Raw genomic sequence first — 24,475 nt, forward strand, 5'->3', positions numbered from 1 at the left:
CATATTTGCTTGAAAGTTAATAAACTATTAGACTTTTCAGTATCTATTCACCGGGAATAGAGGCACAATGCAAAACAATTACAGATGAGCAGTCTGCTAAAATCATTATCTATTGACTAAAAATCATCATTATATCAGCATCATAACTCAGATCAATTAGATATACCAGGGAAATGAAGGCAAATGAAATGGAGTGAAAATAGGATTGCTGAATTTGGCAAAATAAAAGAAGAAATGTCCATCAACTTTGAATTTCAAATAAACTCCATTTTTTAAAAGTACAAATATATCCCCATGTAATATTTAGTAAATGTTTATACTAAAACGTATTCATCATTTATAAGAAATTTAAATTTAACTAAGTTTAACTGTATCTTTATCTGGTAGTCTTAAAGCAAATGCTACATACAGTTTTACAGGGAACCTACTCATTCTAATCAATAAAATAATAGCTAACATTTTCATATCAATTATCCTTTAAGCACTTGATAAATGCTAATTTATTTACACAACCCTATAAAATAGGTACTACTATTCCCGTTTAGAAAATAAGAATATTGAGACAGTAACAGATGGATTTGCCCATTGTCATGCAACTAGTGGCAGAAAAGAGATTTGAACCCAGAAGTGCTGTTACAGAGTTTAACACTCTAACCATATATCAGTGAATTCAAAATCCTACAAACTGCACATAGATTGATAACTCTTGAAAATACTATTCAACACAATATTAACATGCATCATGCACTTATTTTACCCAAGGCCTCTTTAACAGACAGCAACCGTAAACTTAATATTCCATCTTCACTGACCGTATTTTCTCTCTTCAAATGGTACTTCAGAAATTGGTAATACCTCATGGTGATGGTTTTTTGTTTTTTGTTGGTTTTTTTTTTTTTTTTTGAGATAGAGTCTTGCTCTGTCGCCCAGGCTGGAGTGCAGTGGCGCGATCTTGGCTCACTGCAAGCTCCGCCTCCCGGGTTCACACCATTCTCCTGCCTCAGCCTCCCTAGTAGCTGGGACTACAGGCACCCACCACCACGCCCGGCTAATTTTTGTATTTTTTTTTAGTAGAGATGGGGTTTCACCATGTTAGTCAGGATGGTCTCGATCTCCTGACCTCGTGATCTGCCCGCCTCGGCCTCCCAAAGTGCTGGGATTACAGGCGTGAGCCACTGCACCCGGCCCTGCCTCATGGTCATTGTTAAGAATGTCTGTTATTGTGTTACATATATCAAAGGGCAAAATAAAAAAAAAAAATGACTTAAATTTCATAGTTTAATTTTATATATCTATTCTAGCCAGAGAACACTTAAATTACAGATACCAAAACAGATCTTCTTTCTCATAAATTTTAGATTTGATTCTATATATGGATGTTTAATATACTTTATTTCCTACAGAGTTAAGAGAAATTAAAGATTTGTTGTTGGATTTATTAATTTAATAAAAGATCAATATAAGTTTGGATTTTTATCATTTGCATACTGGTACCATAGAATTTCTTTAACTTGGAGTGTCCTGATACTTTAATCTTAAATTGCAATAAGATTCATGCTCAAGTAATCTTCAAAAGTCAATATATCTAAGGAAGTCCCATTAGAATGGGACTTCAGGCCAGGCACAGGGGCTGACGCCTGTAATCCCAACACTTTGGGAGGTCAAGGCAGATGGATTGCCTGAGCTCAGGAGTCTGAGACCAGCCTGGGCAACATGGCAAAACCCTGTCTCTACAAAAATACAAAACTTAGCCAGCCTTGGTGGTGTGTGCCTGTGGTTCCAGCTGCTTGGGAGTCTGAGGTGAGAGGATCTGAGTCCGGGAAGTGGGGTTTGCAGTGAGGCAGGATTGTGCCACTACACTCCAGTCTGGGAGACAGAGCAAAACGATGTCTCAAAAGAAAAAAACAAACAAACAAAAAAACCAAGAGGTTGCCTTTAAATGAACATGTTTCAAATAATAAATAACCAATTTCTTTTTTCTTGAATATCATCTTGCACAAGAACCCTAATATATTTGTCCATAAATGCACATTTCTATGCCCAACACAGACCTAATAACATTAGAATCTCTGGGGATAAAATTTAAGAATCTGTGTTTTCAGCCAGCCCATGCCACCAGCTGATTCTGATGCAAGAGGTCTCCAAACCACGCTTTGAGAAAATGACTTTGACACCAACATATAAGCACATATAGGCAGCTAGTGGTGTGCTTTTTCCCACTGAGATCTTTAAAGCTGCTTTATTTTTAGAATTTTCCCTATTTCCCATTACAGAGCTTTGAGACAGCTTGTAGAAAATGTGTGTGTGTGTATATGTGTATATATATACTCACACACTTACATATATACTTATATGTATATACTTATATACATAAGTGTATATACTTATATACTTATATCTGTGTGTGTGTGTGTGTGTGTGTATATATATATATATTAGTGTCACGGTCTAAAGTACTTTGGATCCATTACCTTGTATTACAGATTTTCCCACATCATAAGGCATATGCCTAACAGAACAGATGGGTCCTATGGTATTTAACAAAGGGCCATCAAATCCTACAGCTTTGGGGATTAAAACTGTACAGTGCTTTTTCATGAAATAAACAAAGACTGAACCTTTCATAGGTGGTAGGATGTTAAGAATGGGGTGAAAAGTGACTCAGAGTTTAACTCAAATAATAGTTGCTCCATTACCCTTGTTGTTATTTTATTCATTTACCTTAAACCCTCTTAACCACATTTGGTTTTGCTAATTATGTTGCATATAGAATAGCAATAGTAATTATATACACCCAATGCCATAATGATAATACAACCTTGAATGCAATCACTATCAAATTTTGTTCCATACTTTATTTTAAAACTATAGGACAAGGCATCATAAAAATAGAAATTAATAATATAATTAATAATCGCCATAAATATCACTTTGCTTTTATTTTCTTATGGTGGATAACCTTGTACAAAAACCTTCTTATCAATTTGCAATAGCATTAAAAAATAGTGCAAATGGAATTTTTTTTTTTTTTTTTTTTTTGAGATGGAGTCTCGTTTTGTCACCTAGGCTTGAGCGCAGTGACTTGATCTCGGCTCACTGCAACATTCGCCATCTGGGTTCAAGCAATTCTCCTGCCTCAGGCCCCTGAGTAGTTGGGATTACAAGTGCCCGCCACCATGCCTGGCTAATTTTTGTATTTTTAGTAGACACAGGGTTTCACCACACTGGCCAGGCTGGTCTTGATCTCCTGACTTCAGGTGATCTGCCCGCCTTGGCCTCCCAAAGTGTTCAGATTACAGGCGTGAGTCACCGCTCCTGGCCTGACACTATTTTTTTTATTGAACCTATTCTACTGAGTAAAAGTAAACAGGCACACCCCTGCCTCCCACTTTAAATTTTTTGATTTAAAGGGCACCAAGCATGAGAGGAGAAAAATATTGGATACAGAAATCTTATTGTTCAGAGAGCCTATAGTATGACTTGTTAAATGAAGAAAACCTGTAAGGCAAAAAATAATGATGCTTTCATAGCAGAGTCCCTGTTACTCAACAAGTGGGAAAGGCTACAAAATGTCTATTACTTATGTCTGGTGTCCCATTTTAAAATGGTGAATATCCTAATATGTATTCTACATTAAAGTTTAATGTTATGTCAGAACCTTTCATTGGAACCAGGAGACAGAAATTTACTTATGAACATAGAGAAATGAACATAGAGAAGGCAAAACCAAAGCATGTGAATATTTACAGAAGGACAAACTACCGTTTATATAAAGACAAGTGGTAGCGATGATCCTCTGTCATTTTAAGCAAGAGAAAACAGTTTTAAAGACAGTTAAATGCAATTTAAGAAACAGGACAGAAAATTTTTACAACTTGAGTGACAAATAAGTATTTGTGTACTGTTGTAAACTTCTCTTAGGAACTGTTTCTCAGCAAGTAAAAGTGTTCATTTGTTACTTTCCTTGCTTGGAGTGGTCCATGCATATGACTCATTTTATTCATGACAGGGGTTTACTATTCCTTAGACATACCTGGCCTAACTTTAGCTTATGTGCACCATTCTGAAGATGAAATGATAACAATGCTTTGAATTCATTTAGGTAATTTCAAATGCTTGGTCTACACAGATATGAACCAAGAATTGATGAAATTGTTTGTTATATGAAGTAGGAACAGAGGCATGCAGTGAACTGGAAAACCAAGTTTGTGGATACACATATTTTGCACATATTGTGCTGTACTGAACAAATCATGTTGATGCAAAAAAAGGCTGTTAAGGTTAAACCACATTCTACGTGATGTCAGCCACAGGCAGGCATGAAGAAATGGAACTCAACAGAAAAGGGAGAGACTGGATTTTTGGGTCAAGTTCTGCCATTTGCAGGATTAAGTCATGTAATGTCTGCACATTGTATTTTTCATGTTTTGAGACAGGATAATTTATACAAATAATATGTACACGTGTATATACATATGTACACATATTATTAGAAAGATACAGTAAAAAAAATAGAAACACCCTTTGAAAACAACAAAGTGCTGTAAAAATACAATTTAATTATTACATGATATTCCAAAGTGATTCTTATGGGATATTAGGGTAGTTATTTTTATTTTTATTTTATTTATTTTTATTCTTATTTTTTACTTCAAGTTCTGGTATACATGTGCAGAATTTGCAGGTTTGTAACATAGGTATACATGTGCCATGGTGGTTTGCTGCATGTATCAACCCATCATCTAGGTTTTAAGCCTCACATGTGTTAGGTATTTGTCCTAATGCTATCCCTCTCCTTGACCCCACCCCTCAACAGGGCCCCTGTGTGTGATGTCCCCCTCCCTGTGTCCATGTGTTCTCATGTTTAACTCCCACTTATGAGTGAGCACATGCAGTGTTTGGTTTTCTGTTCCTGTGTTAGTTTGCTGATAATGATGGTTTCCAGCTTCATCTATGTTAAAAAGCATTCCATGAAAAATAAGTTAGAAAATCATCAACTGAAAAAAGAGCAAACAACTCTCTTCCCTATAGGAATCTTAAGAGTCTTTACTATGTTAATATGCATGTGAAAAATTAAGAACATAACAGAGAATATAGAATTTACAAAATGTATTTCAGCCCAGAACCAGTTTTTTGTTGTGGGGGAGGATTTACTGCTTACCTTATGGAAGTAGTGATTTTCAGGATACATTTTGGAAAATGCTGAAATGATTTATCATTTGGAGAGAAAGAGAATGTAATTTGTTTTAAAGGACTGCATTTTTAGGATGAAAGAGTATCATATATATTTTCCCAATTTGATCAGTTTAAAATCAAACAAGGAAAAGAAGGCCATTTTGAAAACTGGGTCTGCCATCAGAAGAACCCAAATCTGGTAGTGGAACTATCTGAAAAAAGGGTCATCTGGGTAATGGAAATTTTGTGTTGGGATAGCAGTTTTGGATTCACAACTATGACTAGGAACCAAGAGCTCTGACAGTGGTGGAAAGCCTAAGGTGGAAGTCAGCTATGGCAGCAAGCTAGACCCACGTGTACTGAGAAGCCAGAAGTCAAAGTGGCAGCAGGTGGCACCATAAGAGCCAGGGCAGTTCCTGAAACTTCAACAGGGATGAGGGTGGGCTGCCGAAAAACAACCAATTACCCTTCAGAGGGCAGGCTAGAGCTGGAGTGCAAAGCCAAAGAGTAGATGTATTAGTCCGTTTTCACACTGCTGATAAAGACATACCCAAAACTGGGTAATTTATAAAGAAAAAAAGGTTTAATGGATTGACAGTTCCACGTGGCGAAGGAGACCTCTCAATCACAGTGGAAGGTAAAAGGCACGTCTTAGATGGCCACAGAGAGAATGAGAGAAGGAGGGCCAAGAGAAAGAGGAAAACCCTTATAAAACCATCAGATCTCATGAGACTCATTCACTACCATGAGAGAAGTATGGGGGAAACTGCCCCCATGATTTAATTATCTCCCTCTGGGTCCCTCCCACAATGCATAGGAATTATGGGAGCTACAATTCAAGATGAGATTTGGGTGAGGACACAGCCAAAAACCTTATCAATAGATAAACCAATCAACAGGCACCCAGCAAAGCTCAGGTGGAGAAGAAGTCATGGGAGGAGAGCAGTAAGACACATATCAGAAACTGCCAGAAGTAGAGGGCAGGTCAAACGTCAAGAGCAGCATAAAGATTCATTGACTGGGCCTGGGTAAGGAACCTAAGAAATTAGTTCAGAAGTTAAACTTTGGTTGGCTTTAACACTAAGGTCACAATCTCTTCTAGTGAAAAAAATGTATATCTATTTTTTAAAATATAAACTAATTCCAGAAAGTTATTACCCAGAAGCTGTAAGCAGATAAACGTGTCCTTAGTCACATCTTAAATAATCTCAGAGAAGAATCTTACCAAAGATCTATACAGAAAAGGCTTTGTCTAGGTCCAGAAGAGACACCATGCTAAAGAATTATAATAGCGGCATAAAACGAGCAGACATTAGACATTTGAAAGTCACTTCACTGAGGCATGTTTTCCCCACACAAATGCTGATTGTATTAATTAAAAAGAATTGAATGCAAAATTTTCTATAAACAAATTTTATTTTGATATCAGCTAGCAAATCAATACTTCATAAATGAGAGATATTTACAATCATAAATATAAACAAAGAGTGAACTACCTATTATTATAGCATCACTGGCTTTGAGGAAATATTACGAAAGTCTCTGGGATAAACCAAAGCAATTAAGCCAGGTGAGCTTAACTATGTGCAAGCTCGCTGGACAGAGCAGGGTTCTCTAAAACATAATGTATGAATAACAAACATATCGTTGGGTTCTGGGCAGAAAATATTACAATTTACATTCCTATTTCTTATTTATTTTATTTTAAACCAAAAATATAGGAAATTCATTTTCCAAATATTTCATACGTGTGTTTGTGTATATTCAATGCTCAGTAACACTGGAAGGGATATACAATCGTTACAATGTGGCACCACAAATTTATTTTTATTTTTTTTGTTTTTTGGTTTTTTTTTGAGACCGAATCTCGCTCTGTCACCCAGGCTGAAATGCAGTGGCGCGATCTCGGCTCACTGCAAGCTCCGCCTCCCGGGTTCACGCCATTCTCCTGCCTCAGCCTCCTGAGTAGCTGGGACTACAGGCGCCCGCCGCCACGCCCGGCTAATGTTTTGTATTTTTAGTAGAGACGGGGTTTCACTGTGTTAGCCAGCATGGTCTTGATCTCCTGACCTCGTGATCCGCCCGCCTCGGCCTCCCAAAGTGCTGGGATTACAGGCGAGCTGAATCCACAGAATCTGCAGAGCCTGGCAGAACCCACCAGGAGCTCTTATTCAAGACAAGGTAAGTGGCTAGAGCTATGCTGGTCAGGACTGGGCATTGGAGGGGCTTCCTAATCCAACAGATATCCCCTGAAAAAAATGAGTCACTTCAATCATTATAATAGTCTAGAAAATACTATGATAAAAATCATCTCATAGGCTTCCTGACAAGTGCTGAATCCCCTTTAGACAACTGACTGGCTGTGCAATCTTTAACAGGCTTATCTGATTCTTCATTATAAAACAAACATAACTTAGCTCACGGAGAGGGCTGCTTTAAAGACAAAATGAGATTACTGATTACAATTGATTGTAATTTTATTTAAAAGCCTTTACAAATGCTCATAATATTTGAAACAGTATTCCCAAGCTCTAAATTTTACTCATTGGCATATTTTCAGTTCATATTTTTAGAAGAGAATGGTTACCATTCTTACAGCTATGTTTTGTTACTAAAAAGATAACTTAATATGTCACAAATGAAAATTCATTTGCACATACAGGAATCAGAAGTCATCTAATTTGCATTATCATAAAACAGGAGTGGGCCTGTTGTGCTCATGAAATTCTTTTAATTTCTATCATTGTTTTTCAATGGTTTCAATACCACTTCTAAGCAGAAGCATCCAGCATCCTACATTTCTGTTTCTTGCTTTTGGAATTTTGAATTCATGACAATTAGGGCATCAGTAATCATACATGCAGGCAGACATAATACTGAGTATGTCTTTCAGTTCCTTGCTCATGGCATTGTGTTTTGTTATAACAGGTGCCTCAGATATACTTATTTTAATTCAAAAAGTATAAAGTCATTTCAAATAACCTCCAAACCATAAAACTTCTATGCATTTTTTAATGTACCACTGGAGCTTGTCTTTCCGAGATTGTACCCTGTATCTGGGGCTAATCTATTTCCTTCTCATTGCCACCAGAAACTATTACTTTGGGCCTTTTTCATGATTTTCCATATGTAAGTGCTTGTGTGTTAGTATTTAATAATTGCTTACTATATCTTACTTCCTTGTCTCATGGAAGTTTTTGTTGTCTAAGCTGTTTTTAGAGAGATGTAAGACACTAAACCAAATAAATGACTCAAAATTCAAATGGATGGAAAGGTAGGGGCAATATTTTGAGTATTAAGTAGACATGTTATTCATTGTACAAAAGTTAACTTTTGATAGGTTTATTTGAAGTTTAGATTGCTATATTTGTATCATTAATTGTTATATGACCTTTTGTTAGCTTCGTACTTGTGCTACATTACAAAGAAATCAGCTGGTGGTCTTGATAATTTTCTAATTTCTTTAGATTCGTCCAGTCATCAGTTAGACACCAGTATTTTACTGGTGTGAGGGATTTTAAAAGGAGAAGATAGGCTGGGACTGATCTTTTTGTGTAATGTCTCCATTTTACATAAAAAAGAAAGAACACTGAAGTCTCAGAGTATTGATATACTTGGTCAGCCCTCACATCTATATTTTGTACCTTAAATTCTGCACTCCTTACACTACATTGATATTGACTGCACTTTTCTTTGTACTCTAAGTATTTTCTGTACAAATGCCCTTTCAATTTTGTTTTGTTTGTTAAAAGTTCTTTTTTCTAATTGGATAATGGAGATTCCCTTTGACATCATACAATTATAAAAATCAAAAAGATTTCTTATTCATGGTATGTGGTTTAAAAAATGAAACAATACATAAGGATGACTTACAGTCCTACCAAAGGCTGAGCATCCTTTGATTCCCTTAGCACACCCCAACATATATCAATACTATAGAAGAATGGAAGCTGTCTCACAATCATACACAAGTTTCATTACTTGACCCTTTTAGATCTTCTTTTTAGGTGAACCCTTCATAAATGAGAAACATTAGAAATCAGAATAATCCTTCCTATTGACAAATGTTTCCAGTGGCCTGGTGGTCACTTAATTTTGAAAACCTTTCCTTTAGTTCTCCTGTAAATAAATTGTTCAGAAGGCAAAAGAAGTTAATGGCTTTAATGAAGTTATAATTTTATGTCTAGAATACTCCCTTTTAAAAATCTGACATGATCTAAATTAAATAAGGCTTATTTAATTTGAAAGCTTACATTCAATTGATTTCTTACACATTTCCACAAAATTAGTATTGACATGAAAATCTGTAGAGTCAGATGTGATTTTGACAAAGGTCAACACTAAAATGTTGTCTAACAACTCTATTAATTCTACTAATTTGGTTGAAATACTATGCAGATTACCTTAAATTAGCAAATGCCTTATGAAATAGACCAAAAGGTCATTTCTTGGGTGGGATTGTGACATTTTCCTTCCTGTTAGTCCTTTATATTATGTTGCCCTTTATGAAATCTGAAAAACGTTTCAGTAGATTTAATTATGAATAGTAAATTATCCATTTTCTATAGTCACCACCAATATGGCAATGAATACACATGAAATGTATTCATTATAACAAAATTTGTAGTATTTTACTTTAAAATAAGTTTTCAGTTAATCCAAGTTAATTCTCTGAGTGCAGTTTTCTTAGTTCCGTGAACAAAACCAAAATGAATCAGTATATTTCTTCACAATAGCATGATCATTAGCAATGTCACTGCTCCTCATAGAATGTCTTTAAGCATCTTAACAATGTTTAATATCAGTTTGTCTAATATGAGCATAAATAAAAAAAGAAATTAATATTTCTGTTGAAAGCCATTGATAATAGACATAAAAATACATAACCGCTTTAGTAAAAATACAGTTTCAGTAGAGAAGCTTGGCAAATGAGAAATTATTCACTTTAAATTATTACTACTGGATAAAGAAGCTGAACAATCTGATGTTACCTAGATAAAGACATTTCAAAGTTTTTATGTGCCAATGCCAATATATGTAATTTATCAACACAAGGAAGTGAAGAATACATATGCAAATCTTCATTTTTGATTAAAATTGGTGGTGTCAAATTCTGTTCTCCTGAGGCACACAATCCACCAGAAAGGAAAAGAAGGTACTGGGTACCTACTGCATGCTTCCACTGTTCTGTTATTTGTTTTATTTAATCCACCTTAAGAGCCATCACAATTTCTGACTTCTTTGTTTGGAAACTAACTACAGAAGCTAATAGTCTTAACCTAAAAACATCTCTGTGAGTTAAATGTTACTTTATTTTTATAACAAAGATTAATATCTAGCCTAACCATGAGTTAGGAATGTCCAACTAGGAGTATGGAATAATTGGCTCAGAATCTTTCAATTTCAATGTTGGTAAGATTTTCTTGAAAGTTAAAAACTAAAATTTGACCTTAGGGAGGCTTTCAGAAAACACATTGGTAGGCTTTATTGCTCAAAGTATTAGTTGAATTTTAAAGTTTTACAAAACATCATACACAGAGGTCTGAAAATGCCTCTGTTTAGGGCTTCCTGAGGCCCTCACACATTTTCACCATGTTCAGATAGAAATAGCATAATAATTTTATGAATAGTAGCAACTCAAGAAAGCTAGCCAATTAGGTAGGATCACCTCTTAAAAAAAAAAAAAAAAAAATCACACAAGAACATTTGTTTGAGAAGTTCCAGACATTTTGATCTTATAGAAGTGACTAGATGAAACATTAGAGTAATAAAAATAATAGAATGTTAAAATGAGATTTGAATACATACGAATTCCCAAAAGGACACATAAGAATTCCTTCAGCTATATCACAATTAGGCATACGGGCATTTTGGGGGGCTGAATTTACAATTGTATTGCCAGATATCTGATTAGCTTTTAGAAAAACCTATTAAATGGAAATAAAACTCTATTAGAGGGTCACGTTTTAGTTGGTATGTAAAAGACATTTCTTAAAAAAATAGCAAGAGATTGATAATGAAGGAAGGGAATTTAAATGGCAGACATGGCTTTTCTTCAGAGGAGCTACTGCTCAGAACTGATGCATTTTAGTTAAAAATACACTTGATTCAGAGGCTGATTTTATAAATAAATTCAGGATAAAAATTGACCTCTATGTTACCTCTATATAAACAACTTAAAAAGAAAATCACCCCATACATTGTTATCTATGAAAATGTTAACCTTATTTTCAACAAAAACAAATAACAAGCATAACAATATACAGTTGAACAGATTATATGCTCTTGAGGGGAAAAAAACAAAAAATAGTCACAATTCTGGGCCTTTTTCTTGGACGATGTCAGAAAATAAATAAGTAAAAGGAAAGATATAAATTTACTTTGCCCTGGAGATTCTGAATATGTTTTGATACAACAAAAATTAGACATATATTAGAAGAACTAGTCCTTGAATTAACAGAAAGTCTATTATCAACAGAATGAATCAATTTTAGCATGCAAATAACTTTAAGAAGATAGTTGAAAAATCATCTTGAACAAAGTGTTAGATGGAGGCTCACACTGAAGATTACACCCTGATTCATGAAAAATATTTGGTTAATTTTTATCTTTCCAAAGAAATGTGCCATTTGCAATCCCTTTATGTGGATGTTTCTAGAGTCTACCAACCTCCCGAGCTACTTATGGGGTGTAAAATAGTTTGCCTTATTCCACACGGCATTATGACTCACAAATAACATTAGCAATATGCAGCCAATCTGATACATGACTGGAATATTTACAGTCTTTAGAATATATAGCAATGAAAAATTTTAAATTGATCATTGTCAAGTGTAACAAAAGGAAAGAAGATTTTCTTCCAAGTAAGAACCTGAAAACTTCATGACGATTATATATTATAAAAATTTAGTTTCCTTATTTAAAAAAAAAAAAAAAGGCCGGGCGCGGTGGCTCAAGCCTGTAATCCCAGCACTTTGGGAGGCCGAGATGGGCGGATCACGAGGTCAGGAGATCGAGACCATCCTGGCTAACACGGTGAAACCCCGTCTCTACTAAGAAATACAAAAAATAGCCGGGCGAGGTGGCAGCGCCTGTAGTCCCAGCTACTCGGGAGGCTGAGGCCGGAGAATGGCGTGAACCCGGGAGGCGGAGCTTGCAGTGAGCTGAGATCCGGCCACTGCACTCCAGCCTGGGCGACAGCGCGAGACTCCGTCTCAAAAAAAAAAAAAAAAAAACAACAAAAAAAACAGTTCTTCAACAAGAAATTTTAAATTTATCTTTTAAATACTGATAAATTAAGAATATGTACCAGTTGGCCTCTTAAATTGGGGATCAAACTTATATGCTATGTTGGCTCAGACCAATAACTTGAATTATTTTTTGAATGAATCATTCATTTATTCATTCAACAGATTTTTATGGAATGCCCACCATGTGGGTCAGTTAGATGCTGAACCACAAGTTAAGAAAGTCAGGACAGGCATAGTCTCAGCCTCTTGAAACAAACAGCTTAGCATAAAAACACAATTTCCAATACAGTGAGAAAATGATATAGTGACAAAATTACAGAGGATGCAGTAGTATACATGAGAAAGATTTAAGTCAGACGTGGGCAGAATGGATTTGGCAGCAAAACCTTCCCAGAGAAAGGTACATCCGAACTGAAGCTGAAGGATTTAAATACAACAGAAGGCAGATAATGCTGTGGGTAGAGGCTCTTTCCATTCATTTCTTATAACAAGAGGACATTTATAAAGGAATGGGAAGAAGAAGATAGTACTTGGTTTGAGTACAAGCAAATTTAGAAGAGTAGGGTAAGAAACGAACTGGGGCCAAATCATGCAAAAACTCTTAGGCTATATTAAGGAAGTTGCACCTTATTCTGAAACAGAGGGAGTAATGAAGGGTTTTAAACAAGAGAGTAAGAGAACAATATTTACCTTTTAGGAAAATACACACACACACACACGAGTTACAACTTAAGAAATGAATTTTTAGAGAGTAAAACCAGAAACGGAAAAGCTGGTTAAGAGGCTTCTGTGAAACCTGGGTGAAAGAGGGTGGTAGCGCTGATGATAGAAGTAGCAGTGGCGATGGTGATACGAAGGGAAACGATTTTAAGATATTTAAGTCATTTTTCCACAGTTGAAATTACCAATACTTGCTAAATCAGTTAATGTGAGTGTGTGGAGCTGGTGAAAGAGATGTTAGCAGGAAGATAATGGGGAGAAGAAGGGTGACCAGGAAAGGACATTGGGAAACATCTGCTATGAGGATGGAAGAAAATAGAAAATAGTGTAAGCTAAGCCAGATAAAAGGAATATTTTAAGCAAGGGGTAATATCTTAATGTCTTAAGAGCTTGAATAGTGTATTGCTCACTTATGTGTCATCACTACTTCTCATGTTATATGATGCTTTCTAGATTCATCACAAACATTTGTTAAATGAATAATTTAATTTAGTAAGCACTGCTACTTATAAGGTTGGGTTCTGGGATGATATATTAGAAAACATACTCCTTACCTTCAAAAAGTTCATAGAACGATAATACAAGAAAGACTTACATAATTACCCATAATGTGTGCTAGCTAATGATAGCTGAATAAAGCTCTAGATCAATAAAGAATGTTAACAGAAAGTAAAGAAAAAAGTGAATATTTCTACTTGTGAGTATAAGAAAAAGCAAGACCAACTGAAGAAAAAAACTGAAAAAAGAAGCCTGATGTGGTGGCTCATGCCTGTAATTCCAACACTTTGGGAGGCTGGGGCAGGAGGACTGCCGGAGGTAGGAATTCAAGATCGGCTTGAGCAACACAGTGAGACACCTGTCTGCACAAAAGAAAAAAAAAATAGCTGGGTATAATGATGTGCACCTGTAGTCCTAGCTATTTGGTAGGCTGAGGCAGGAGGACCACCGGAGCCCAGGAACTTAAGGCAGCAGTGAGTTATGCTTTCACCACTGCTCTCTAGCCTGGGCAACAGAGTGAGCCCCGTCTCAAAAAAGGAGAGGAGCAGAGAGGAGAGGAGACAAGAGGAGAGGAGAGGACGGGAGGGGAGGGAGGGGAGGAACTATTGCAAATTTCAGGCAACCTGATAAGAACCATTACAGATTTAGCAAATCTTGTTTGATAGGGGTGGAATTGACTATTTTAAATTGTTTTCATGATTTCTGGGAATGCAATGAACTACTACAGTTTTTAAACTCATGAATACAGCATAAAAATCAACAAGAACAGAACTCGTATCTTTCACTATAAAGTGATCTCATTACGGAATTGAGTTGTCTTACTTTTTGCCACAGAAGCCACTAACAAACCTGTGCATATTTAAACGTGCTCCACAAATAAGTGAGTTTCATGAAGATAGTTTTAAAAAGCACTGACTGTAACCTTAGTTCATTTGCAAATGATAAATAAACTCTGCAGTATCTATGGTTTCCTTCTATAAGCAAGATCTGTTTTGAGAATGTAATCAAATATCTTCATTGCTTAGCAACCACAGGTAAGGAGCTAATATGTCATGAGTCATGATTCTATGTGAACAGTTTGCAGGTCAGTGGCATGATTTCAATGCCCTGTGGATTCCTGCTGTCATGCTTTCAAAGCCAATATTAATACAAAGTATTAGAATGGATAAGAGTTAAGATGCAAATGCTCTCCTAATCAATCAATTGACATACACATAGTGTGATCTGGTACAGTCCCCTGCATCAAGCTGACACTAGCATCTATAAACCAACGCCAGCGTACAAATAGCCCACAGACATGGCTTCATAAGGAATTTGTGTTTTATCAATTTAGTTAAGCCAAAGATGAAGGCACATTTAAATTAGCATGAAGGTAACGACTCTGACACTCACCTAATCAACAGGAAATCTTCTAAGAAAGAGGAATAGTGGGTAGTTAAACAGTTTTGGAAAATTTTACCTGTAACCACTGTGACTGGTCATTGTGGCCAGAGGTCCAGGCATTCACTTTGCCTTGCTTGTCCAGTCGAGCTTTCCTTGGTTCCCAAGTGAACATGTCCATGTTGAGGGTTCTGAAGACGCTGGAGGCAGTGATCTGATAGTCTTGTATATGTCCTGATTTCATACCCAGAGGCTCAGAACAACCTGAAAGAAAATGAGAAGGGCTCCATGAGAAAAATAATTTATCACCCTGGAACTTTTCTGCATTCATTTTGGATAGGCAAGAGAAGATTAAACATAATACTATTCATTCCTTCAAAGAGAAAGCATCTAAATCCAAAAAAAAATCTATAATCAGAAATAAATCTGAAACAAAATCGAAAAACAAGATAGTCAATTCAAGCTATTTTGTCTGAATATATTTTGGAAAAATTGAAAACAGGACAATTTAAACTACTCTTCTGCGATAGATGATTTTGCAAAATGAAAACAATGCTGAAATGCTCTCTCCTGCCTCATTACTGGAGGCCTCCTGACTGCTACCTAGTTTTCAACAGTTTCATTTTGTCTTTAAAAATGGGACATTTTCTCACAAAGTATATTTGTTTTTCTTTTATTTGTTTTCATATTACTGCAAATGAAAATTCCCTCAGTACGAAGTTATTTTCATAAGCTGCTCCACTGTTGTATTCTAAACTGGACAGCATTTTGTTTTTCAAGAAATATGTTAATCTTTATCACTGATTCTTACAGCACCAACATCATTTCTTCTGTAAGACAGGAATCTAGTATTTACTGAGGGTATGCCATGTGCCAGGCATTGTGCAAGCGTAATTTAAACTAATAGATAACAGAAGATAATAAGACAATTCTAGCTAAAACCACCCCTAAACAAACCTTTTAATACATTATTTTATTTCAATCATATTTAATAACCTATAAAGTTTAGGTATTTTTGTAAGATTCTCAAATCTACAGCATATATTTTTGAGTTTAATATGGTAAAAATTTTGGCCTGCCTGTCCTTGAAAAATTATATGTATGTACATATATTTGTGTGTGTATACATATACACACAATTTCCCAATCTTGGATTGCAACTGTGACAAAACGCTCTTTACAGTTTTTGTGATAGAGAGCATGATTCTATCATCATACGAGCCAGGGGCTGAGTCTTCTTTATGTGAAACTGTTAAATTGTGGTCAAGTAACTCACAAGGTAAGTTTGATCATCAAAGAAGCAAAGATGACAAGAGGACACTCCTCCAACCCAATACTTTCTCCTAACACTCTGCTGTCTCCCGTTTCCCAGCTGCGTGGCCTTGCCCTGTTATTTAACAACTTTCTACCTAAATTTTCTCATCTGTACGATGGTGATAATAATAGAAACTACCTCAAGGAAGTGTTCTAAGAAATTACTTAATAAACATAAAGTACTTAGAAACAGTGCTGGCACACAGCATTCAGTCAATGTTAGCTATTTGTATGATTTCTGTAAAACTCATCCCAACAGATGGCAATGGTAAGTCCCCAAATATCAGCGTATCAACAAGTACTCAACAATATTTAATTATTGTGTACAGTTTCTAAAACTAGACCTTTTTTGGAGTCTAAACTATAAAAGAGGTGCTTTAGAACTCTTCATTGATCAATAATTCTTAGCTATAACTAATTGCTTTCTGTCCTGGTCAATCTAAATTACTTCTTCCTTCTTGAGGCTCCCCATATTTCCCTTCACCTCCACCATCTAGGAAATGCATATCCTATGAAAACATGGAAAATATGACAAGGAGGGCTGTGTATCTTAACACGAGTGCATTTTGGTATAGGAGATATGTATCTGAAGCCTCATGTTAAAGATAGCTGTAATGCCTACCTGTATATTCTGGGTGGAAAAAAAAAAAAAAAGTCATAACAATTCTCTAAGAGTCTAGAAAGTTCTAACAAGCTTAATGGCAAGCTGTTTATCTTCAGGAAGTTAGTTTCACAGTAACATACATTGTCTGCATTGAAAAATTCTGACTTGTTCTTTTATCCCCATCTTTGCCTCTACCAGCATACCACCCCTCAAGCCTTTGAAAACTTTGCTTAGTTTCCAGGAGACACAAAGAAAGAGGAAAGGTAGTTGTTTCTTTCCTTTTGTGATATAACATAGTATTGAAGTACTGGATAGAAAAGGAATGCCTTTACTTTGACCATTTCTGCTTAGCCATAAAATTCACTTTATACTCATTTTGTTGTCTAGTATTTATCTCAGAATTGCCAAATTATTGGTTCATAGAATGAATAGATGAGTATTCCTCCTCTAATTAGGGTAATAATCTATTTTATTCCAAACATTTTAAGTCACACTTCTTTCAGAGAATTTAGGAGTTGATCTTCAAAAGTCTCTGGGAAGAGATTACGTGCTGATCTTCTAGGCAGGGTGAAAGATTTTAGTAACAATTTACTGAATACAATAAGGCTTTACAGTGTTCCACTGGATCGTGGGGAGTAGTTTGGTACATTACATTAGTGTTTATTTCCAAGTGTTACAGCTAAGCTCTCTGCCAATGTGCCTCATGCCACATATTTTACTTCTTATCCATATGATTTCATGCATATAAATTAATTAACTCTTTCACCAGCGTGGCCAGCACTTGAACAAAGTGAAGTATTAACAATGAAATTGGTATTTCTATAATGAAGTGCTCTAGTTTTTTAAAGCAACCATTGAGAGATATTACTCTCTGCATGCAAGTTCAAAATCAGTTTGCTGTGCTGGGAGATGCGGCACTGCTTCTTTTTGAGAAAATAAAACCTGTAAAGTGTCAGGTGTAATGTCTTGTCAAACTTGGAAGTAAAATATATTCACATCTTAGGGGTGTAACCGTGCCATGTGTGAAAGACTGACCCTCATGAATCAAAAGACTGAAAAATTGTAGAAGGCGATGTTAAGCAACTAAAAACCATGTGGCTTGCAGCAGACCTCATCATATTGTGGCTTCCTCTTGATTGCTTTATGATAAATGGCTTAGGGATGACACTGGTCTGTGGTGATATAGTGACACAGAATACAAACACTGTACAGCAATAAGTCTGCTAAGATTTACTGAATCTTAATAACTGGAGTAAACAAACTGGATTAAATTACCAAAATAAGGAAAAGATCTCTGTTAGGAAAATTAATGGTACTAAAGTAAATGTTGATTGCTTCAAAAAATACACCAATATAGAATATGAAAATGTGATTCTTAAAATAGGTTCACTTGCCTGTACAAATTGCTTTAATTCTTAAAATGTAATGGGCTTATTAAAAATTGGCTATTTAACAGTAAATTTTATTTACTTGAAAATCATTCCTTTTCTAGGCAACACAAATAAATTTAGGAAGAGAAACAGATATAAAGTATGCGCTTTAACCTATAGGCAACCTCTTGAAATGAATAAAAAGCTCACAGTTGTCTCTTTGCAGGGACTTGTTCTTCTATTTTTAATTAAGTGGTATTGTTTTAGATTTGGTAAGTGTTTTTCCTCACTTCAAGGTTACACTAAAAAGTGGAGCACACATGCACTTTTAGTTTTCTTCACAGTTATTTGAACAAAATAATTTCAGGCCACTGCGGCAAAGATAGTTTGTAAATTGTGACGCCAGACATATAAGAACAACTACCAAAAATATAATAAGTGAAATGCCTAGATACAATTTTCTATTTCATTCAGAATCTAACTATATTGAAATGGGGCCACTGTAAGACCCACACATTAGGTCTTCATCTTTACATCTAATAGTGATGTTCCTGGGGGACAAGAATTATTTAACTCCGAGTCCTTTGATAGGTTATCCTTGAGTTGGATAACCACTATTTGTACAATAAGCAGGTTGCTAGCTAAGAATGATCCAAGAATGAATTTATATTAGCAATCTTGGTATTGAAGTATTGTCCCTTTGGGAGGAATGATAAATTTACATGTTTCATAAAACCTAAAAAAAAGTTCTTATGGTAGACAGACAAAGATAAAGTTCTTATGGTAGATGGACAAAGATAAACTTACTCTTCTGTGTTATATAGCCTAACCTTAACTGCAATTTATGAGGTCGGGTAGATTCTAGTTCTTACTAAACTTTTGTCAGAAAACATAAATGAAAGTTATTATGCAAAACAATAAGACACATTTAAAAGTGACAAGTTTCCCATGAGAATTCCTTGTGCTTTCTTTGACCACCCAACAAAACACATTACTCTTTCTACATTAATTCTACCCTGTAGCATGTTTTAGAACTTGTTTATTCTACACATAAACACACACTGGTTTTCCCTGAACCATGTTGTAGACAGTTTGCCCCAGAAATACATTTCTGTGGTTGTTGAATTTGCAGGTTAGTAACAGGCTACATACAAATATGTGTTTTGTTTTCTTTAAAGAGAATACAGAAATAGTTAATTTGAGACTTACCCGACAGTTCACAGCCAAGAAGTTCCATTCGCAAAGTGCAATGTCTTCGACAAACTTGGGGATAGAGTCTTACATACTGAGCTTTTATGGGGGGTGTGAAAGAGTTAGCATATGGAGTGTTGTTATCAATGTTTCCACGAAACACCTGTGTAAAAACAATACAGAGTTTAAAATCATTCATTGCAACAGCTTCTTTTCCTATTTTTACATATTGACCCTATCTACACCTTATCAAAAATAATTGTTCAAAGATCAGATTACATAATTTGGGAGCATGGAGCATTTGAGAAGTGCCTTGCCATGAGCACTGACTATAAAACCCACACATAAAATCCTAATTAAAGCCATAAACCACTGTGGCTCATGATTTGCTCTATTTTCCACTGTGATGGTCCTGTCAATTTTAAGGCCAGTCTTTCAGAACCAGGGGAGTGCTCTTCTCTTTTTTTGAGAAATGGACACCTTAAATCCTTCAGTTTAATCTGGGACTGTCTGCCCATTTTGCTACTTAGTATTCGTACTTTTGCGGGTAGAATCCAGTCTTTGCTACTGCTTCCTGATCATCCAGTGTCTCTAATGCTACGATTAGATTTATGATGCTTTAAGGTTTGACTCATCAAGATTATATCTTCATCAGCCAGTCCCAAGTAATTGGATAATAGAATTCTTTATTAAAATTTCCAGCCAAAAACTATGTTTGCCTCTAAAATTCAAGTACTATAATGTGTCATTGTAAATTCATTAAGGTTTATTTTTATTTTACCTTTCATGTAAACCTGATAATCCAAAAACATTGTTTAAATTCATTTAAGAGGGTAATTTTAAAACTATTTTATATAATTTATTAGAGTCTAGTATAATGCTTGATTTTAAATGGGATGATCTCCAGTTCTGATATTTTTAAAATTAAAATTTTTGATGAAGAACTAACGAAAGAATTGGGAATATCATAAGAAAAGAAAAGGAGGTATTGAATATTATATCCAATACCTCCAAAATATTTTATTTTGCTAAGTAACAAATCTTTCTTCCAATATGAAGCATATAAAGATATATATCTCTTCTATCATTTAGTGCTTTTCTTGCTTTTAAGATAATAGTTTTCATTAATGTAATAGTTATTTCATTAAGAAGTGCGGAAATCGGCTGGGGGCGGTGGCTCACGCCTGTAATCCCAGAACTTTGGGAGGACAAGGCAGGAGGATCTCGAGGTCAGGAGATTGAGACCATCCTGGCTAACACAGTGAAATCCCATCTCTACTGAAAATACAAAAAGCTAGCCGGGCGTGGTGGCGGGCCCCTGTAGTCCCAGCTATTTGGGAGGCTGAGGCAGGAGAGTAGGGTGAACCCAGGAGGCGGAGCTTGCAGTGAGCCGAGATCGTGCCACTACACTCCAGCCTGGGCGATAGAGTGAGACTCCGTCTCAAAACACAAAACAAAACAAACAAACTAAAAAGTGCGTTAATCACGAAAGCAATATAAATGAAATAAAAATGTATCATTCAAATAAAGCTTAATTGTCATGCAAAAGACTATGTCCATCTGTGTCAAAGTATTTGTAGCACCACCAATTAAAATGTGTGAAAATCTTAAATGTCAGCCATTTCAAATTTATAAATTGGAGAAATTACTACTTCCTTCACCACACTAGCCCAATTAAAAACAAGACGCATCAGTAATTTATTTTCATCAACATAAGTCTTCTCCTGAAGACCTTGTCATTTGATAGTCAATGATTATCAATGACATTTTACTTTTAAATTAAATAGGTTAAATTACTCTTACCATGTCTTCATTGGTGCCTTTCACTTTGTACATTGCCCAAGTCTTTCCATCATTACTGTAGGCAATTTTGTAGGATTTTATATACTCTGGGCTTCCAATCCTCTTGGCTCCTTGGGTAATCACACCAGTAACTCTCATTTTCCTTTGCAAATTTATCTGAAAAGACAAGCATAATCAACAATAACCTTATTGCTTTCAGGATAACAATACTGAAAATACAAATTTTAGAAATGGAACATTGTTAATGCAGATAAATAATAATATAAAAACTAATAATTTTCATATAGTTTTTACAGATAAATGTTTACAATAGGCATATATTAAGTTTAGCTTCAAAATTCCTTTCTATAATGGAATACTATTTTTAAGTAAACAAATATTTGTGAACAGGCTTTGAAAAGGGCAATATGCCCCAAAAACGTAAGTATAGAAAGCATCTGGTTTCTCACGACATGCAGATGTAACTTAATAAACTGAAAAATGGTAATATTCTCTTGTCAAAGTAATCTGTCATTAGTATAAAACTCTATTGTCAACACAACTGTTAATGTGTATAAACTGATTAAAGCAACAGTTCGTTTCAAGAGTAACATACATCAAATAAAATTGTTAATATTCTTCTCATATTTAATAGAGATATCTTTTTGACACTTAATATTTAATAACAATTAAATGCTACAATGTAGAAAAGTGCCTTATTCATATCTGGTAAACATTAAAATTTCATATATGGTAAACATTAAAATTAAAATGCCTTTATGATGTCTATAAAATCTTTTAAATATTGTTGATAAATTGCTATAAATCACCCTCTCCAAAAATATAAACCAGAAAAAAATTAAATATGTCATACCATAATATTAAGTTAATGACTCAGATATTATTTTCCAAAGAAAACCAGAAAATCTTCAGATTCATGTAAGTGATTAGAGTTTTCCACTGTAGGATGAGACTTTGAGAGCTAGCATTTGAAATGGTCCAGGGTGTGCATGATGAAAACAGCCACTCTATCACCATTGTTTCTGAGTCTCCCAAAGTCTCATCTTCCCCATTGAAACCCCATAAAATCGTTCCCTTAACTATTTCCCACAAGGTAATTATCAGTCTTATTCATATATAAAGAAAATCTGGAGTTTTGATGAGTATAATTTTTGTGTAAAAATTCTGGGCCGATGTTCCCTTTTTTCCTTGGACAATGCTAAGTGGATGGACTCAGATATCCAAGTTTGTTTTCTCATTTCGATGTTCAGACATCACACAACTATAATCATAATACATTTTAAGTCCCATTCCTCTCTGGAGGTTCAAAAAGACAGTATCCCTCATGAATGTAAATTTTGCTTACTACTCTTAATATTTATCTACATTTATCTCCATTAGTCCTTTAAAGATTGATTTTGGAGTTTTAACTGTGCAACTTGAAACAGGGAATGTTTGAAAGACAGTTTATTTCAGTACGTTAGGTCAATTAGCACACTGCTATGAAAAAGTCATATTCTTTCATTATCTTATGCATGACATTTTCTTTTTTTTTTTAAATCTGAGACTCTTTGCAGTTTAAATATTCCCAATACATACAACATACACAGTGGACACTTTGAATCATGTTTTCTCCCATTTTGGAAGCCAAGTTTCACATTTGATGTTGCTGAACATTCCTTTTTCAATTATCTTGTATCTCATTTCAATTATCTTGTTTATACCTGTTGTAGGCAGCCAAATTATCTTTGCTAGAGTTTTGGCTCATAAGCTATAGAAACTAATTTGCTAAAGCTTTAATTGTAGATGCATAATGGGATCAAAAAATAAAAACCTGAATTTGTATTATTCTCTAAATCATTAAAAATCATGTAAAAATTCTATTTGCTCTAATATTTAGAAGCTCTGCATATGTATTTTAGGAAGATGGAATTGCAGTTAGTTAAGCATCACCCAGTTTGGGTTGCGTCTAACTTTTAGTAGATATTTGTAATTAAATTTTGGCACTGCTTCCATTAAACACAAAATTAAAATAAAAAAATTTATAATACAGGCTCAGGCTCACTAAGTTTTAGTAATTACAGGTTTTAAACTTTTGACTTTTCATGTATCTAGCACTATTAAGCTTGGAAAATAATTCAGTATAAGGAAGATAAGTTGTCACTATCATAGTCATACTCAAATTTAATACCAGTGAACTATGTTGCTATAGAAAATAAACTAAGTAAGCCTTGGAAGAAATATATAGTATGATTTTAGAAACACCTCCACTTACAAATATCTACAAGTAATTCCTTTCCATCCCATTCCAACATTATTTTGTGATATCTCTGTAAAATAACAATGGCTAAAAGGTGATCTTAATTTTATTCTCCCTGTATGAACTATCCCACATACTATGTAAAAGGTCTACTGAGGATTGCATCAGAAATGTCTAAATTATTATCTATGAGCTTGGTGGATGCCTGAAAAGAAAATAAACTATTTTCATTTATGTATCTGATTTCAGAGAAATTGCTGTTCCACTGGGTGGTAGGAACACTGTGTATCCTTAAAAAGCAGAAGTGCATTCTAAGGTATTTTGAGCAAACGGTGGCCTCCTACATTAATACAAATAGAAAGAATGATAATCTGAATCTAGAATGCTTAGAACATATGCTAAGGGTATGCAGAAGGGAGGAGCGGACTGATGGGGGTTTCAGTCTTGTTTTCGTCACTTCTGACCTATATAATCTTGAACAATTTGTCTAAGCTTTTTGAAATTTAATTTCCTCCCTGTAAAGGAGGTTTTAATAAAATATGTGAAGATTATATGATATGTGCATGTAAAACATTAACAACATCTGCCACCTAGAAAGCACTTAGAACATTTTTTTAAGTTTTTTTTTTTTTTTTTTTTACATGAAAAGGAGCAAAAAAGCATTTCCTTTACCTCTTCTGCCTTTAACCACTCAATGCCAGAAAATTTGGATTTTGAGAAGTGTATTTATAAAAGCAGATAATTGTAATGATATGGGGTGGGGAAAGGGAAGTGTTGGGAGGAGAAGGGCAGGGACCCTGGCGAGGGTTCCACCCTCGGGCCTGTGCCCATGGATCTAGGTGAGGACAAACACTCCTGTTTTCATGTCCAAATGCTGCATTTTCCAAGAGCACCTGGCCCACCATGCTCGCATCCTGTGCCTGTAAAAGCC

At 35.1% G+C, this 24,475-nt stretch overlaps 1 protein-coding gene across 2 annotated transcripts in view; it reads right to left on the reverse strand.

Moving 5' to 3' along the window:
• Positions 1 to 24,475, reverse strand: part of EDIL3 (EGF like repeats and discoidin domains 3) — a 448,089-nt gene that overhangs the window by 102,196 nt on the left and 321,418 nt on the right. For both annotated transcript variants that reach the window (XM_017959723.3, XM_003899900.5), the window contains 3 exons: positions 21,306 to 21,461; positions 19,521 to 19,665; positions 15,103 to 15,287 (listed from right to left, as the gene is read on the reverse strand). In XM_017959723.3, the coding sequence (XP_017815212.1) occupies positions 15,103 to 15,287; positions 19,521 to 19,665; positions 21,306 to 21,461 (486 nt within the window). The remainder of the gene's footprint in view (positions 1 to 15,102; positions 15,288 to 19,520; positions 19,666 to 21,305; positions 21,462 to 24,475) is intronic.

Source organism: Papio anubis, chromosome 5 (assembly GCF_008728515.1).
Source record: "Papio anubis isolate 15944 chromosome 5, Panubis1.0, whole genome shotgun sequence".
Classification (NCBI taxonomy): domain Eukaryota; kingdom Metazoa; phylum Chordata; class Mammalia; order Primates; family Cercopithecidae; genus Papio; species Papio anubis.